The following is a 20,242-nucleotide window of genomic DNA, read 5'->3' on the forward strand; positions in this document are numbered from 1 at the left end:
ATATATATATATATATATATATATATATATATATATATATATATATATATATATATATATATATATATATATATATATATATATATATATATATATATATATATATATATATATATATATATATATATATATATATATATATATATATATATATATATATATATATATATATATATATATATATATATATATATATATATATATATATATATATATATATATATATATATATATATATATATATATATATATATATATAGGGAGGTGAAGAAGGGATAGAGGAAGGGAAGGAGGAAGGTGGAGAGAAGATTGAAGAGAGCAAAGGGCTGGAATGTCAGTACTGATTGAGAGAGAGAGAGAGAGAGAGAGTATTTTGACGTGCTAACTTTTCTACATTTCTTCGTAAATTTTTTTATTAGCAAGATTTTGCAAGTATTTTAGTTATTATCTGATTCAATTTATTTGATAATTAAATTTCCTTTCATAAGGAGCAAGATCGGAGATGTCTTTTTTTTTTTTTTTATTTACATAGCGTGTTAGGCCGCTTAGGCGTCAGCTGCGCAGTCAGCTGTTCGCAAAGACTCAGTTGGCTGTGTTGAAGTGTGTTGTCACATGCCATGATGCCAGGGCTGCGCATAAGTTCACAAGAGGTGTCTGTCAAGGAAGGTTCTACCGCTTTTTTTTTTTTTCACAAGTGTTATCTCTTTGGCTTGTCGGCATTACAATAACACACGTAAGTGTTGTACCGGCGTTTCTTGCTCAGGCTATTTGAATCAAGCATGGCTTATAATGGAAGAATACAGGAGCGTGGTGTTGGCTGGGAGAGCACACAAGTAGCCGCCATGGCAGTGGTTGAACCTGCGCTGTTCACCATTGTGGCAGTTTGACAGTGTCTTCTGTTGAGAGGGCTTTATTTATTTATTTTTTTTTTTGTTTGTCTAGCTGGAACTCTGGTAGCTTACCAATGCATTCCTTTTAGAGGTAACAAAAATATTTCCTTTTGGTATTTATAACTAGTTACTGTAATTAGAATTTGGAGGTCAGCTCGGATCAGGTTACTTAGACCACCGTCCGCGTTAAACACCTTGCTTCTATGAATTTCAAGTGCTGTGCGTAATTTCTCTGCTATCTTTCGCACCTTGAACTAGAGAATGAACTGTGAACAGTAGGAAGACCGTGTGTAGTGAAATAACCGTAATATCATCGTGAATGCTGTTGTAATATTGAATAATGTGATGTCTCCAGGAACGTAACCCTCATGTTAATCAAGAGTTGACTATTTCTATCAACTAGCATCACTCGGTCTTCCGATATGGTATATGATAGTGTTGACTGTTGATTCTTGCACATTCCCACAAAAGGAGGCTACCTTGCGTTGCCTCACTCGTCGACTCGCACCACAGCCACTTGCTTACAAGTGATTGAGTGTTTTCCAGCGATGCAGTGACAAACATGATTCAGCTTGTGAACGGGGAGGTAAAATTACAGTTTGACAAGGTACATCTTTCCTATCCCGAACAGGCTTGAGGACCTGATAGTAAAGATTAAGTGAAAATTTTTTTTTAACCTTCCAGAGAGGTCTTACGAATGAAGAATTACATATTTTGAAAATGGGAAATTTCTAGGCTATGTTAACTAACTCGCCACCTGTACTCTCCTCAAAGTGACAAACTTAACCTAACTTTAAGTTAACCAGCTTAGCTTAAACTGAGGAGTGAGGAGGGCGCTTTGCCCCACTTAGACCTCTGTTACGGCCATTAACAATACATAACCAAGAGGAGCTTCACCCCTGGACATCCTTTAAGGACACAAATCATCTCACCATACAATCTTAATTTAAAGTGGAAGGTTCAGGCCATAGCTGAGTAACCTCTTCCTCTTCCTCAAGTGACTGCATGGCATGTTGACTGAGGAGGGTAAAGCATAGCAGCACTTATTTAGGTATCCATGTATGGTATATATTGAGTTAATTTGCTGTAATTATTATTATTGTTATTATCATCATCATTTATCATTTATGTGTTTTATCTATTACATTTCTTCATTATTTTTTTGTGCAGGATTATTTGTGACATCATAGTCATCCTCTTTGGCAACATAGCCATCTCTATACACCAAGATTCTCTCATTACATTAAAGTTGTTTTACAAAGTGTTTGCTCTTATTTCATCTGGATTATGACTCTACAGCAACCTGTGTTTCCTGCTTTTCTTTTGTGGATCTTTTCCTCATGTTAGATAATGAGGATGATGAGTGAGTACACAGAGGCCCTGAATGTTATGCTGGTGCTGGCACATATAGTTCTAAAGATAGTCTGGGCTTGGAATAATAGCAAACACTGTGTGTGGAATGGCTCCTGTGTACTCAAGAGACTACAAAGTGGACAGCAATCTTGGATGCAAAGACATGAAGTATCATATATGTGAATGGTAAATAATAATAATAATAATAATGACAATAACAACAATGATGATAATAAAGAGAAAGTGAAATTATACAGTGTCATAATGTCCTATAGCCTTTTAGGGAACATTAGAGGTATCTTTTTCAGTTCTTGGCAAGTGTTCAGAAAATTGGTATTTTGCAATGTATATATTGCTTTTATGCAGGTCTCCTGGTAGCTTACAAACCTTAATTACAACTACTCCAGGCTTCAAACTTTCTAAGCTTAGAAATAGGTGAGCAGTGGGATGGGTGAAGCAAAAGATACAGCCACTTACAGGCAGTGATGGAAACATATTAGGGGAAAGCTAGTTGATGTGTTTTATTAATTCAATAATATTCTTGTTCAGGAATAGAGAGAAAAAAAAATAAGAGCCAGGAAATTAAAAGAATAGGATGGTAGTTTGTGGGATTAGAGCAATCTCTTTTTTTTTTTTTTTTTTTTTTGGGCGGGGGGAACAGACTGAATGAGGGCATACTTCCAGCAAGAAGGAAAATTAAATGCTAATAGACAAAGATGAAATAGTATGTCTAGGCAAGATGCACATACAGAGGGTCATTTTCAGAGAACAATAGTAGGGATCTGTCGTCATATGCCTTCTGAGGGTTAATTCCAGTGAAGGCATGGAGAACATCATTGCAAAGGATCTTAATGAATAGCATCAAATAGTTAGAGGATGGAGCAGAGAGGAACAAGCCTTAAATCATCCAAGGTAGAATTTATAACAAAAACTTTAGAGAAGAGTTCAACTTTAGAGATAGATGAGATGCCAATGGTGCCATCAGGATGAAGGAAAGGAGAGAAAGATAAAGTTATTGGAAATGTCTTTGCTTATATCCCAAAAGTCAAGAGGGTGTTTGGATCCAGAAAGATTGACATTTTCCATCAAAGAAGATTTTGACTAGTTGAACATACTTGGCATAATTCCAGGCATAAATATAGTGTATGAAATTCAGGTGATGGAAAGCTCAATTACCCTTTGTGGGCCACTTCTTTCTCTCATGATGTATAGGAGGAGAATGGTCTCTGTTAAACCAAGAAAAGTGTAAATAAGATGACAAAATATTTGAGAATGAAGCGCTTAGTGACACAAGGTAGGACTATAGTGATGTGATGTTGACATGTTACTTTCCTTCTTCCAATTAGTGGCAGCCATTCTTCCTCATCGAGCAGGGAGGAGATGGAGGCAGTCAGTACTCAGGCATCATGTGGGACCTGCTGCTGATGCTCACCTCCAAGATGAATGTGAGTGTTGAGATTGTGCCTCCCCCTGATGGCCTGTGGGGGGTGGAGCTCCCCAACGGCTCCTGGAATGGCATGCTGGGGATGATTCAGCGGCAGGTGAGGTGATCTTGTCCTCTTTCTAAAAATGCATTAAATGTGAAAAATAAAAATCTAATGTTGATTCAAATTATGAATTTACAATTTACAAATGTTTTTCAAGGTCAGATATGTAAGTCATCCTTTGATCACGTTACATATTTTATGCACTATGTACTACTCTATCTGTTTTGTAACATCCACTATTAATGAGATGCAGGAAGTAGACATGGCATTGGGACCCTTTGCCATCTCTTACCCACGGACTAGAGTGGCAGACTTCCCTGCCAGCATATTTGTGTTGCCTCACCGAGTGTACTTGCCCAGACCACGTGGCTCCTCAGATCTCAGTGACTTTGTGCGGCTGTACCACCCCACTGTAAGTGCATACCAGTTCAGAAATATATAAATGTATGTTGATATAGTGCATAGCATTAGTAATAGGCAAGATGTTTGTACTATTGAAAATACTCTATGGCATAAAGCAGTATTATATTACATATTGGAAATTAGAAACTTCAGTGGATGTTTATGGCAGTTAAAACCCAAACAAACATCATGTGTACTTTAGGGCACTGGTGTATGTGACTACACAACATACAACTTCTGGCTGAACCCTTGACATGACCTATAGAATTTTCAACATAACATTATTTAAAACATTAGAGAAAACTAGAAACTATAAAAGAAGAGAAAAGAGGTGTAGGAAAATGTAAATGTTAGTTGGTATGATGTTGAGTTATCTATACAATGTTCTAAATGGAGACATAGTGTGGTAATAATAGTTATCTACTTTTATGTGACTGATGATAAGTAGTTATGTATTGAAGTAGTGTTAGATATGCCCTTACCTTTGTGTTAAATGGTTGTTTTCATCAGGTGTGGATGTTGACAGTGATGTGTGTGGTAGTAGTAGCAGCTGCAGTGTGGCTTGCCATGAAGGTTGAAGGCAGCTTTGTGACACCACAGGGACCTCACAAGAATCACATGTCTGCAGTGTTTGTGCTCCTTCATGTGTGGAGTGGACTCATGCAGGAATGTGAGTAGAGAGAATAGTTCTCACAGGATGCAAGAAAGTATACAACAGACATCAGGGAGAGAGTGATTGAAGATGTGAGAGAAAATATATTACCTTGCATGGAAGATTAAAAGGAGGGAGGAAAGGGATGGTTCATAGAGTAGGTGGAATAAGGGGAGGAGGAGAATGAAAGAGGTAATGAAGAATAAAAGAGGAGGATACAAATATTATATTTATAATATTGATATACTTTTTTGCAAACTATTGTCTAAAGGCTGCTAGCATAGAAATGTAAATGGTGTTATTAATTAATTTCAGGAAAATTATATTATCTTTGGCCTGAGCGTGGTTAAATATCTGAACTTTTAAGTATTCCCTTATCACCAAACATGCAGAATACAGTGCTTTTCAAAAGTGTTTTTTAAGTGACACTTTTCTAATGTTACTGCATAAATTATCAACAAATAAAAACATTAATGCTGCTTCATTACCTTCATTACTTTGAACACCATCCAAGTGATATTGATAAAGTAAGATTTAGTAATTTTTAGGTGGTATTTGTGTCCATGACTCCGTAATTGCCAGCTTTATTAGGGTGCTAACATCTCTTCCTTTTAACACATGCCGCAGGTTTTTTTTATAGAACTAATATCAAGACTATTTGTTGGCCAATCATCAGTGGATCTGACATCACAATCGCTAGCCAATTGCCTCACTGATTTTGCAGTGTGGGCAGAAGCTTTGTAGTGTAGGAACTTACTGATCCTGGAGTTCTCAAATGATTCACATAAATGGTCACTTAGTAATTTGTAATACACATATTGACTTACCCTAATATTTGCTGGTAGTACTATTTTCCTTGCCCTCATCCAGAAAAGTAACATCATCAGTGAATCTGGGTGTTTTACTGTTCCTCAGTGCTCATGATGGTCAAGGAAGTCATTATCCTTTTATAGTGATGCATATTTTCACCTCTATTACAAGTTACTGTAAATGTTGCTTCATCATGCCACAGGACATCTAGCCTGTTTTCATTACCCCTGGTCAAGTATTTCACAGCATCAATCATACACTTTCTCTGTGCTAGGGTGAGAAAGTTCCCTTGTTATGCAATGACTTATGCAGCCTAGATTTTAAGTGCACTGAATAATTGTACTTGTCGACTCATTCTGAAACAATCTGCAGGTAAATGCAAGGGCCACATTGCTTTTTTAAGACAATTTATGGCAAAATCTGAGTTGTGGCCACAAATACAGCCTTGACCTTATCATTGCCAACATGACAGAGAAGTAAAAAGATGTCATGATGAAATTAAGTCAGAATACACGTAACCTAACAGTTAACCGCCTCATCCTACCTTTGAAATACCCCTTGAATGAATATGTACCACATTCTCCACTGATATTGATACTTGATTTCTGGCCATACCAACACAGTTGATACATTTGATACTTTTAGCAAGAAACTGAGCAATTTCTCTTTCTGTTTCCTTATATCTTAAACTGTTGAAGAGCCAGTGTTATATAATTCAGACTTACACTCTGCTATTGAGTCTTTCAGAAGTTCAGCCTTATCTTTTATGTATACTGTAGTGTTTATGCTTTATACAATAAGAAACATTTCCTTCATTGACTGGAGTTATGGTGGGAGCTAAAATTGAGCTGGTTTAATAATAAATGGAGAAAAACAAATTGGATTGGCTGCTCTTTGTTTGGAAGTGATGCCAACTGTTTATACAGATATTAGCTTCTTGTGACCTGTTACATTATACATATAATACTTCATAAGGTCCTCCATCCTTTCTTGTTATTCTTGCACTGCTTCTATTTCACTAATACTCCATTTTATGTTAGTAAATCTTTAATATATTTTATCATCTTCCTGACAAACACCTACAGGTTTAGGGACGTGCACACACAGACCCAAAAGGATTCTTCAGCCCCTGCCCTTTTTGCCCTTGTCAAACAAAGTGCCCTTTTAAGTCCACTTTAAAAATTTTTTATGAATTATTAAGTTTCTGTTGTGCATAGACTGCCCTGTCTAGTTGAAAGACGTTAGGATAGAATGAAATTAAAATAGATATTAGGTTGCAGAGATGCCCTTTATTATTCACGGGTCTACATGTGTCCTTCCACCAACAGCTTAGCTCCTATACTTCTTTGATTGGCAGGCACTAGCTGTCCCTGACACATGAACCTCTTGACTCTGCCCTACAATTAGCCAACTTCAAGCACTACATTTACTTCAGGTAGGTGAGCTATTTGCCCAAATATAGCAGTAGTGGTCAGCTGTGACCTGCTGTGATCAGCCACCTCCAGGTCTTTTTTTTATTGAGAAATATGTATTAAAGAAAGAATAGTCTATTACACTAACATTGTGATTTTAAAGCCCCACCTGTGAAACTTATTGAACATCATTAGCGATGACTGCTCCTCTCTATATCTTCCTTCATGCTGTGTGAGAGCAACGAGTGCGTGTCAAACAGCACAGCATAGGGGCAGGGGCAAACACAGGGGGAGTAACAGGGTGGTCAGAGCGGGGCTATAAATAGTGATGATGAGTAAATTTACTCCTATTAGATTACTGTGAATCATATTTTATATTGGTTAATTTATTTCTTAGTCTTAGTTGTATTTATAGCCTTTTATTTAGGGATTTGAATTAATATTCTCTTCAACTTTACAAAATGCCTTAGAAATAAAAAGGCAGCATTTTTGGACAAAGTTTGTATGTTTTCCATTCTTTAAGCATCAGTTCGGGCACCATTTAAGCACAGGCACTGTTTCAAAAGTACTGGTTTGGCATTGGTACTGGATAAAAGCTAAACGATACCCAATCCTAGAGAAGAATAATGCTGAACTCATTTGTGCAGTCCCTTTCATTGGTCAGGAAGCCCCACCTCTGTTATGATACGGCTAATGGAAGCCCTCATTTAGCTAGAAATTGCACATTGCTGTTGTGAGAAAACAAGAGGTCCTAAGAAGTAACAATGTGACAAGTTTGGAGGATTGTTATTTTTTAAGTTAATTTGATGAAACTTGTGCTTTTTATGGCAGACTGATCCTGTTTTGTTTTACTCTGTATATTTTTTAAGACTTTACATAAAAAAGGCCCCAAGAAGTAAAAAGCTAGCTGTAACAATGTGACATGTTACAACTAACTTTTTACTTCTTAGGGCATCTTGTTTTTATTTATTTTTTTTATTTATTTATTTTATGTAAAGTCTTCAAAATATACAAGCAGAATAAAACAAAACAGGATCAGCCTGCCATAAAAAGCACAAGTTTCTTCAAATTAACTTAAAAAATAATTATCCTCCATACTTGTCACATAATATGGAGGACTATTTTATTCTATTTAAGTTAATTTGATAAAACTTGTGTTTTTTTAATATCAGACTGATACTGTTTTTTTTATCCTGTTTGTATATTTTGAAGACTTAAAATAACTTGATCTTGGTAAAAACGATGCTAAAATTCCCACAAAAAATAACTATACACATACTTCAAAATGTTACTGAGTAAGGTGGGTCATGCTATATAGTACAGTCAAAGTTTTTACCTTTTCATTGTCCAAATCAATAGATTTTAGACTTGAAGTATGCCATATTTAGGATATTGATAGCAGTATTTCAAGATAATCACAAAAAAAAAAATTTGTTTTGACCAACTTCTTCCAAAATGATCCATACAGGATATTTAAAAGTAGATACAGAATGTCAACAGTATCATAATATTCAATGTTCTATGCTTCTGTATGCACCTAGGTGGGATTTGATACAACAATAATTTAACTCGATCATGTCAGCAGGGGACATGTAGCAGCGGTGACATATGGTGGATTAGTTCTGAAAAAAACTAAAAGCCAAAAGTTAATGAAACTCTCACAAATAACTCATTTAAACATAGGTAATAACTCATAAAAAAAAAGGTTTAATTTGGTTGGAAAATAACGAAAATAGAGATTTACTCGGTCAGTTTCCTTAATGTTCACACAGCGTTATTTTCTTTGATAATAAATTGCCTGAAAATATTTTAGTGTTTTGTTGCTTTTTATAATTGCAGCTGAACTGCATGTCTTCCAAACATCAGTGTTAAATGTGAATAATCTCATATCAAGTGCTATCATACTATAAAGTTGAGATAATTAAACTTAATGGACCTGGTCCTTGACAGTAGGCTCACTCAAGACCAGATCAGATTGTAAATGAAAACCAGTCATCAACATAATCTGATTGTAATGTTAAAAACCATATCATGCATTTTAATTAATAAATAAATGCCCAATTTTTTTCTAGATCGCCCACTTTGCTTGCTCGCATGGAATTAAGCTTAGGGTTGGTGCACATTAGCCAATACTGGTGCTGGATTTCATATTGAACTGAATGAACTTGTACACACACACACACACATATGGTTCCCATATATAAGAAAGGAAGGAAGAATGAACCTTTAAATTACAGACCAGTATCACTAACTAGTATAATATGCAAGATGTGTGAAAGAGTAGTAAAGAACCAATGGATCGAGTTCCTTGAAGACAACAAATTATTATCAAATAGCCAATTTGGTTTTTAGAAAAGGTTGGTCGTGTGTAACAAATTTACTGAGTTTCTACTCTAGAATAGTTGATAGAGTACAAGAGAGAGAGGGATGGATCGACTGCTGTATCTATTTGGATTTAAAAAAGGCGTTTGATAAAGTGCCACATGAAAGATTACTGTGGAAGTTAGAGGAGAAGGGTGGCTTAAAAGAAAGCACATTGAGATGGATGGAAAATTATTTGAGGGGGAGAGAAATAAGGACGGTAGTTAAAGATATGAAGTCCAAGTGGAGAGCAGTAGAAAGTGGAGTGCCACAGGGGTCAGTATTGGCGCCAATACTTTTAACCCATGTGGTATGTTGGGGACCAGCCCAGAATGCATCCCCCCCCTATTTCCATTATTTCCTATGGGAAAATTATATCCGCTTAACGAATTTCCGCTCTACGAACAGCTTTGACACCCCCTATCCTGTTCGTTAAGCGGAGTATTACTGTACTAGTACTGTAGTTAAATAAAATGTGTGTTTGGTACTTCACTTATTGTTTTTTTTTCAGTCTTTTTGGTAAAAAAGTGTTTTTAAGGGAGGATCTGGGAACCTAACCCCTATTTTCCCATAGGGCATATTATTTGCCCAACACGAATCTCGCCGTGCACGACGAGCTCAGGAACCTAACTGTCGTGTTGGGCGAGATATGACAGTACTGAGTTTCTACTCTAGAGTAGTTGATAGAGTACAAGAGAGAGAGGGATGGGTTGACTGTATTCATTTGGATTCAAAAAAGGCGTTTGATAAAGTACCACATGCAAGATTACTGTGGAAGTTAGAGGAGAAGGATGGCTTAAAAGGAAGCACATTGAGATGGATGGAAAATTATTTGAGGGGGAGAGAAATAAGGATAGTAGTTAAAGATATGAAGTCCAAGTGGAGAGCAGTAGAAAGCGGAGTGCTGCAGGGGTCAGTATTAGCGCTAATACTTTTCCTCACATATATAAATGACATGCCAGAAGGAGTGAACAGCTACATAAATCTGTTTGCGGATGATACGAAACTGTGCAGAGTTATAAAGCAAAAAGAGGATTGTGAAATACTGCAGGAAGACCTAAATAAGATCTGGGAATGGAGTAAAAAGTGGAAAATGGAATTCAATGTGGACAAAAGCCATGTCATGAAATGGGAAAGTGTGAAAGACGACCCGTGGGAATCTATAAGATGGGAGATGGAGTAGAACTGGAGAAAGTAAAAAAGGAAAAGGACTTAGGAGTGACGATGGAAGAAAACAATCAACTGGTAAGCTATATTGATAGAATTTCCAGAGAGACATATAATTTGCTAAGGAATATTGGAGTAGCATTTCACTACATGGACAAAGAAATGATGAATAAATTGATAAGTACTATAATAAGACCCAGATTGAAATATGCAGGAGTAGTGTGGACCCTTCATGAAAAGAAACACATAAAGGAAGTTGGAGAGACTAAAAAAAATGGCTACAAGAATGGTTCCAGAATTTGAAGGGATGACATATGAGGAGAGACTAAAGGCTATGGATCTACCAATCCTGGAACAGAGAAGGGAGAGAGGAGATCTGATACAAGTTATAAATTGATCAACGAAATGGACCAAGTGGATAATGAGAAACTGATCCTGAGATAAGAATGACATTCGAAGCACAAGATCGCATAGTAAAAAGCTGAGCAAGGGAAGATGTCTGAGAGATGTTAAAAAATATAGTTTCCTGCAAAAATGTGTTGAGACGTGGAACAGTTTGAGTGAAGAAGTGGTGTCACCAACGAGTGTGCATAATTTCAAAGAAAAATTGGATAAGTGTAGATATGGAGACGGGGCCACACGAGCATAAAGCCCAAGCCCTGTAAAACTACAACTAGGTAAATACACACACACACACACACACACACACACACACACACACACACACACACACACACACACACACACACACACACACACACTGGAGAATCTTGGATATGAGACTGAGGAAGTGGTTCATAACCCAGAAAAGTACAGTAAGAAAGGACTAAAGAAACTTACGATGAGCGAATGTAATGTATTCCAACATAAATGGAGTGATATCGGGGATTTTAGAACTCAACGATTACTTGAGGGACAAGAACCCAGATATTGTGGGTCTTACTGAAACAAAACTGAGAGAGGGAGAAGACCTGATGATGGTTGGAGAAGGAAATATAATGTTTGGAAAAGAAATAGAGTAGGTAAGATGGGAGGAGGAGTGATGTTGCTGGTTAAAAAGATATAAAGGTGGATCAAGTGAAAGAAGGTATGGGAAAGGCAGAAGTGCTAAAGATCAGAGCAGAAACTAATGAAGGAAAAAGAGGCACTACATAGTGGTGTACGTACCACCTAAGACAAATGCATGGTCAGTACAGGAATATGAAGAAATGATAAGTGATACAGGAACATGTCTGGAAGAAATGTTGGGTGGCTGTGAACGAACTATAATGATGGGAGATTTTAATTGTAAAGAGGTGTGTTGGGAGGACTGGTCAATGGAAGGATCAGAGACAACATGGGGAAATACACTATTGACACTGGCAATGGAAAATGTGTTAACTCAGTGGGTCAAAGAAGATACTAGGTTTGGAGGAGAGGGAGCATCGTCAAGACTGGACTTGGTCTTTAGTACAGAGCCAATGGTCATTGAGGAGATGAGGGTGGAGTGCCCTTTAGCAAAGAGTGATCATGCAGTTTTGGAGTTCAAGGTGATAGATGAAGAGAAATCTAGAAGAAATGAAGAATATAAAGTGGGAAGATGGAATTATGCCAAGACAGATTTTGGAAACCTAAAGAAATTCTTTCAAGAGACAAATTGGATGAAATTCAAGAGTGCTAAGGAGCAAATGAAAAGTGGAAGGAATTTATAAAATATACAAAGAAGGTGAGAAAAATTTGTACCAATAAGACAACATAGAGAAGTTGGAAAGCAGGACTGGTTTAACGATAGATGTGAAAAGGCTAGAACAAGAAAAGAGGATGCATGGAAGAGGTGGAGAAGGAAAAGACGGATTAAGCAGTGGGAAAGTTACAAAAGAGCAAGAAATGAATATGTGTTGATTAGAAGAGAAGAAAGAAAGAAACAAGAAAAGGATATAATTGATAAATGTAAAGACCAACCAAGGCTTTTTACAGACATGTGAACAACAACATCAAAAATAGAGAAAGTATTGAAAGTTTAGAAGTAAATGGAGTATGCAGTGAAGATCCCAGGAAATGGCAGAGGCTATGAATGGATGCTTTCGGAAGGTATTCACAAAGGAGACTGCTTTTGACAAACCACTGGTAATGGAACAGAAAGGGATTATGAAGGAGTTTCAAGTAACTGTGGAGGAGATCAAGAATATGATGGGGAGTTTAGAAGTGAGAAAAGCTGTGGGACCTGATGGGGTATCAGGATGGATTTTAAGAGAATGCAGGAGCAACTGGCAGAAAAAGTTTGTGAAGTAATTGATGCCTCATTAAGGGAAGGTGTAGTGCCCCAAGACTGGAAAAGAGCTAACATTGTCCCAATCTATAAATCAGGTAACAAGAGAGACCCATTGAACTATAGACCAGTGTCACTTACAAGTGTGGTAGCTAAGATGTGTGAGAGGGTGGTGAAGAATAGATGGACAGACTTCTTGGAGAAAATGACATACTTTGTGAGTGTCAATTTGGTTTTAGAAAAGGGCGTTCATGCACGACAAACCTGATATGTTACTATTCGAGGGTGATAGATGTAATACAGGAAAGAGATGGTTGGGCTGATGGAATATATCTGGATTTAAAAAAGGCCTTTGATAAGGTACCACAGAGACTGATCTGGAAACTTGAAATGGTAGGAGGAGTGCATGGCAGTTTACTAAAATGGATGGAAGACTTTTGGTAGGAAGAGAAATGAGAACAATAATTAAGGACAGACCATCAGAATGGGGCTTGGTGGAGAGTGGAGTTCCACAGGGATCAGTGTTGGCACCAGTAATGTTCAGTCTACATAAATGACATGGTGGATGGGGTGTCCAGTTATGTGAGCCTATTTGCAGACGATGCAAAATTGTTAAGAAAAGTGAGATGTGACAAAGATTGCGAACTACTCCAGGAAGACTTGGACAGAATATGGAAATGGAGCTGTACATGGCAAATGGAGTTCAACACGACAAAATGCAAGAAAATAGAGTTTGGCAAGAGTGAAAGAAGAATCAGGAGTATGTACAAGATAGGAAATGAAGACATAAAACCAGTCATGAAGAAAAAGACCTTGGGGTGACAATTACCAATGACCTATCGCCAGAGAGACATATAAACAAAATAATTGGAGAAGTATTGAACTTATTGAGGAACATAAGAGTGGCGTTCGTATATTTAGATGAAGAAATGATGAAGAAAATAATTACTGCAATGATAAGACCGAGGCTTGAATATGCAACAATACAGTGGGCTCGAACTTAAAGAAACACATAAGGAAACTAGAGAAAGTACAGAGGGCTGCAACAAAATGGTGCCTGACTTAAGAGATTTGACTTATGAAGACAGACTGAAAAGAATGCAACTTCCGACCCTGGAAAACAGAAGAGAAAGGGGAGACCTGATAGCAATATACAGAGTGATGATTGGCATGGAAAAATGGATAGGGAAGATCTGTGTATGTGGAATGAAAGAATGTCGAGAGGGCATGGGAAAAACTAAAATGGCCACTTATAGGAGAGATGTGAAAAATATAGCTTCCTCATAGAAGGGTGGAAGCATGGAATAGTTTAGACGTGGAAGTGGTCAACGCAAGGAATATTCATGATTTTAAGAAAAGCTGGACATTAATAGATATGGAGACGGGACAACACGAGCATAGCTCTTTTCCGTATGTTACAATTAGGTAAATACAATTAGGTAAATACACACACACACACACACACACACACACACAAACAAACACACACAATGTAATGTATTCCAACATAAATGGAGTGATATCGGGAGAACTCAACGATTACTTGAGGGACAAGAACCCAGATATTGTGGGTCTTACTGAAACAAAACTGAGAGAGGAGAAGACCTGATGATGGTTGGAGAAGGAAATATAATGTTTGGAAAAGAAATAGAGTAGGTAAGATGGGAGGAGGAGTGATGTTGCTGGTTAAAAAAGATATAAAGGTGGATCAAGTGAAAGAAGGTATGGGAAAGGCAGAAGTGCTAAAGATCAGAGCAGAAACTAATGAAGGAAAAAAGAGGCACTACATAGTGGTGTACGTACCACCTAAGACAAATGCATGGTCAGTACAGGAATATGAAGAAATGATAAGTGATACAGGAACATGTCTGGAAGAAATGTTGGGTGGCTGTGAACGAACTATAATGATGGAGATTTTAATTGTAAAGAGGTGTGTTGGGAGGACTGGTCAATGGAAGGATCAGAGACAACATGGGGAAATACACTATTGACACTGGCAATGGAAAATGTGTTAACTCAGTGGGTCAAAGAAGATACTAGGTTTGGAGGAGAGGAGCATCGTCAAGACTGGACTTGGTCTTTAGTACAGAGCCAATGGTCATTGAGGAGATGAGGGTGGAGTGCCCTTTAGCAAAGAGTGATCATGCAGTTTTGGAGTTCAAGGTGATAGATGAAGAGAAATCTAGAAGAAATGAAGAATATAAAGTGGGAAGATGGAATTATGCCAAGACAGATTTTGGAAACCTAAAGAAATTCTTTCAAGAGACAAATTGATGAAATTCAAGAGTGCTAAGGAGCAAATGAAAAGTGGAAGGAATTTATAAAAATATACAAAGAAGGTGAGAAAAATTTGTACCAATAAGACAACATAGAGAAGTTGGAAAGCAGGACTGGTTTAACGATAGATGTGAAAAGGCTAGAACAAGAAAAGAGGATGCATGGAAGAGGTGGAGAAGGAAAAGACGGATTAAGCAGTGGGAAAGTTACAAAGAGCAAGAAATGAATATGTGTTGATTAGAAGAGAAGAAAGAAAGAAACAAGAAAAGGATATAATTGATAAATGTAAAGACCAACCAAGGCTTTTTACAGACATGTGAACAACAACATCAAAAATAGAGAAAGTATTGAAAGTTTAGAAGTAAATGGAGTATGCAGTGAGATCCCAGGAAATGGCAGAGGCTATGAATGGATGCTTTGGAAGGTATTCACAAAGGAGACTGCTTTTGACAAACCACTGGTAATGGAACAGAAAGGGATTATGAAGGAGTTTCAAGTAACTGTGGAGGAGATCAAGAATATGATGGGGAGTTTAGAAGTGAGAAAAGCTGTGGGACCTGATGGGGTATCAGGATGGATTTTAAGAGAATGCAGGAGCAACTGGCAGAAAAAGTTTGTGAAGTAATTGATGCCTCATTAAGGGAAGGTGTAGTGCCCCAAGACTGGAAAAGAGCTAACATTGTCCCAATTTATAAATCAGGTAACAAGAGAGACCCATTGAACTATAGACCAGTGTCACTTACAAGTGTGGTAGCTAAGATGTGTGAGAGGGTGGTGAAGAATAGATGGACAGACTTCTTGGAGAAAATGACATACTTTGTGAGTGTCAATTTGGTTTTAGAAAAGGGCGTTCATGCACGACAAACCTGATATGTTACTATTCGAGGGTGATAGATGTAATACAGGAAAGAGATGGTTGGGCTGATGGAATATATCTGGATTTAAAAAGGCCTTTGATAAGGTACCACACCGAGACTGATCTGGAAACTTGAAATGGTAGGAGGAGTGCATGGCAGTTTACTAAAATGGATGGAAGACTTTTGGTAGGAAGAGAAATGAGAACAATAATTAAGGACAGACCATCAGAATGGGGCTTGGTGGAGAGTGGAGTTCCACAGGGATCAGTGTTGGCACCAGTAATGTTTGGTCTACATAAATGACATGGTGGATGGGGTGTCCAGTTATGTGAGCCTATTTGCAGACGATGCAAAATTGTTAAGAAAAGTGAGATGTGACAAAGATTGCGAACTACTCCAGGAAGACTTGGACAGAATATGGAAATGGAGCTGTACATGGCAAATGGAGTTCAACACGACAAAATGCAAGAAATAGAGTTTGGCAAGAGTGAAAGAAGAATCAGGAGTATGTACAAGATAGGAAATGAAGACATAAAACCAGTCATGAAGAAAAGACCTTGGGGTGACAATTACCAATGACCTATCGCCAGAGAGACAGAAATTTTGGAAACTAGAGTATTGGAGGACTGTGGGATTGAGAATGGACAAGAGATTATTTGAAGGATAGAGAAATGAGAACTGTGATTGAGATAATACTCATGGGGAAAGTAACTAGGAGTGACAAGGGTCAGTGAAGAATATGTTTCAAGATGAAATGACACACATGGAAAACAGAAAAAATTTGCTGATGATGAAAATTGAAGAGTTATAAAAGAGAGGATGTTGCTGACAGGAAGATTTAAACAAGATCTATGAATGGAGGAAAATGGAAATGGAGAATGAAAAATGTCATAATGGAATTAGGAAAGAGAACAGAAGAAGATGGAATGATGAGGAAAATAATGAAGAAAAGAGGAAAAAGATCTTGGAGTGAATACAAGAAAATCTGAGTGATAAACACATAAGAAGATATGGAACATAAGATGTTGAAATATAAGAGTGGCATTTCATCATAGATAAAGATATGATGAAAAAAAATAATACAAGATGATAGAAGGTGAATCTGAGAGTGGATGGTCTGAGTAAAAAGGATATAAGAAAATGGAAAGGATACAGAAATTGCACAAGATGGTGAGAATTAAAGATACATATGAAGAATGACTGAGAAATGACTGAATTACAAGATAGAAGAGAAGAGAAATAATAAGATAAGATAGTAAACAATTGAAAAAAATAGACAAAGAAGATGTGTGTTGTGGAAGAAGATGGAGGCAAGAGGACATGAAAAGATCAGGAAGGAATGTGAAGGATAGAAAATACAGTTTAGAAAAGGAAAGAGAAATGTTAAATGAGTTGAGAAAGGAGGCTTTGAAAAAAAATGAAGAGAGGACAGAAGAGGAGAAGAAAGAGTTTTCTGGAGAATCTTGGATATGAGACTGAGGAAGTGGTTCATAACCCAGAAAAGTACAGCAAGAAAGGACTAAAGAAACTTACATATGAGCGAAATGTAATGTATTCCAACATAAATGGAGTGATATCGGGATTTTAGAACTCAACGATTACTTGAGGGACAAGAACCCAGATATTGTGGGTCTTACTGAAACAAAACTGAGAGAGGAGAAGACCTGATGATGGTTGGAGAAGGAAATATAATGTTTGGAAAAGAAATAGAGTAGGTAAGATGGGAGGAGGAGTGATGTTGCTGGTTAAAAAGATATAAAGGTGGATCAAGTGAAAGAAGGTATGGGAAAGGCAGAAGTGCTAAAGATCAGAGCAGAAACTAATGAAGGAAAAAGAGGCACTACATAGTGGTGTACGTACCACCTAAGACAAATGCATGGTCAGTACAGGAATATGAAGAAATGATAAGTGATACAGGAACATGTCTGGAAGAAATGTTGGGTGGCTGTGAACGAACTATAATGATGGGAGATTTTAATTGTAAAGAGGTGTGTTGGGAGGACTGGTCAATGGAAGGATCAGAGACAACATGGGAAATACACTATTGACACTGGCAATGGAAAATGTGTTAACTCAGTGGGTCAAAGAAGATACTAGGTTTGGAGGAGAGGGAGCATCGTCAAGACTGGACTTGGTCTTTAGTACAGAGCCAATGGTCATTGAGGAGATGAGGGTGGAGTGCCCTTTAGCAAAGAGTGATCATGCAGTTTTGGAGTTCAAGGTGATAGATGAAGAGAAATCTAGAAGAAATGAAGAATATAAAGTGGGAAGATGGAATTATGCCAAGACAGATTTTGGAAACCTAAAGAAATTCTTTCAAGAGACAAATTGGATGAAATTCAAGAGTGCTAAGGAGCAAATGAAAAGTGGAAGGAATTTATAAAAATATACAAAGAAGGTGAGAAAAATTTGTACCAATAAGACAACATAGAGAAGTTGGAAAGCAGGACTGGTTTAACGATAGATGTGAAAAGGCTAGAACAAGAAAAGAGGATGCATGGAAGAGGTGGAGAAGGAAAAGACGGATTAAGCAGTGGGAAAGTTACAAAAGAGCAAGAAATGAATATGTGTTGATTAGAAGAGAAGAAAGAAAGAAACAAGAAAAGGATATAATTGATAAATGTAAAGACCAACCAAGGCTTTTTACAGACATGTGAACAACAACATCAAAAATAGAGAAAGTATTGAAAGTTTAGAAGTAAATGGAGTATGCAGTGAAGATCCCAGGAAATGGCAGAGGCTATGAATGGATGCTTTCGGAAGGTATTCACAAAGGAGACTGCTTTTGACAAACCACTGGTAATGGAACAGAAAGGGATTATGAAGGAGTTTCAAGTAACTGTGGAGGAGATCAAGAATATGATGGGGAGTTTAGAAGTGAGAAAAGCTGTGGGACCTGATGGGGTATCAGGATGGATTTTAAGAGAATGCAGGAGCAACTGGCAGAAAAAGTTTGTGAAGTAATTGATGCCTCATTAAGGGAAGGTGTAGTGCCCCAAGACTGGAAAAGAGCTAACATTGTCCCAATCTATAAATCAGGTAACAAGAGAGACCCATTGAACTATAGACCAGTGTCACTTACAAGTGTGGTAGCTAAGATGTGTGAGAGGGTGGTGAAGAATAGATGGACAGACTTCTTGGAGAAAAATGACATACTTTGTGAGTGTCAATTTGGTTTTAGAAAAGGGCGTTCATGCACGACAAACCTGATATGTTACTATTCGAGGGTGATAGATGTAATACAGGAAAGAGATGGTTGGGCTGATGGAATATATCTGGATTTAAAAAAGGCCTTTGATAAGGTACCACACCAGAGACTGATCTGGAAACTTGAAATGGTAGGAGTGCATGGCAGTTTACTAAAATGGATGGAAGACTTTTTGGTAGGAAGAGAAATGAGAACAATAATTAAGGACAGACCATCAGAATGGGGCTTGGTGGAGAGTGGAGTTCCACAGGGATCAGTGTTGGCACCAGTAATGTTCGCGGTCTACATAAATGACATGGTGGATGGGGTGTCCAGTTATGTGAGCCTATTTGCAGACGATGCAAAATTGTTAAGAAAAGTGAGATGTGACAAAGATTGCGAACTACTCCAGGAAGACTTGGACAGAATATGGAAATGGAGCTGTACATGGCAAATGGAGTTCAACACGACAAAATGCAAGAAAATAGAGTTTGGCAAGAGTGAAAGAAGAATCAGGAGTATGTACAAGATAGGAAATGAAGACATAAAACCAGTCATGAAGAAAAAGACCTTGGGGTGACAATTACCAATGACCTATCGCCAGAGAGACATATAAACAAAATAATTGGAGAAGTATTGAACTTATTGAGGAACATAAGAGTGGCGTTCGTATATTTAGATGAAGAAATGATGAAGAAAATAATTACTGCAATGATAAGACCGAGGCTTGAATATGCAACAATACAGTGGGCTCCGAACTTAAAGAAACACATAAGGAAACTAGAGAAAGTACAGAGGGCTGCAACAAAATGGTGCCTGACTTAAGAGATTTGACTTATGAAGACAGACTGAAAAGAATGCAACTTCCGACCCTGGAAAACAGAAGAGAAAGGGGAGACCTGATAGCAATATACAGAGTGATGATTGGCATGGAAAAAATGGATAGGGAAGATCTGTGTATGTGGAATGAAAGAATGTCGAGAGGGCATGGGAAAAAACTAAAATGGCCACTTATAGGAGAGATGTGAAAAAATATAGCTTCTCTCATAGAAGGGTGGAAGCATGGAATAGTTTAGACGTGGAAGTGGTCAACGCAAGGAATATTCATGATTTTAAGAAAAAGCTGGACATTAATAGAT

The 20,242-nt window shown here is 37.4% G+C and overlaps 1 protein-coding gene across 2 annotated transcripts in view; it reads left to right on the top strand.

Annotated features, from left to right (window-relative positions):
- Positions 1 to 20,242, top strand: part of LOC123512325 (glutamate receptor ionotropic, delta-1-like) — a 129,892-nt gene that overhangs the window by 52,204 nt on the left and 57,446 nt on the right. For both annotated transcript variants that reach the window (XM_045268661.1, XM_045268662.1), the window contains exons 3-5: positions 3,590 to 3,784; positions 3,984 to 4,142; positions 4,643 to 4,802. In XM_045268661.1, coding sequence (XP_045124596.1) covers positions 3,590 to 3,784; positions 3,984 to 4,142; positions 4,643 to 4,802 — 514 coding nt within the window. The remainder of the gene's footprint in view (positions 1 to 3,589; positions 3,785 to 3,983; positions 4,143 to 4,642; positions 4,803 to 20,242) is intronic.

The sequence above is a fragment of the Portunus trituberculatus genome, chromosome 33, assembly GCF_017591435.1.
Source record: "Portunus trituberculatus isolate SZX2019 chromosome 33, ASM1759143v1, whole genome shotgun sequence".
Classification (NCBI taxonomy): domain Eukaryota; kingdom Metazoa; phylum Arthropoda; class Malacostraca; order Decapoda; family Portunidae; genus Portunus; species Portunus trituberculatus.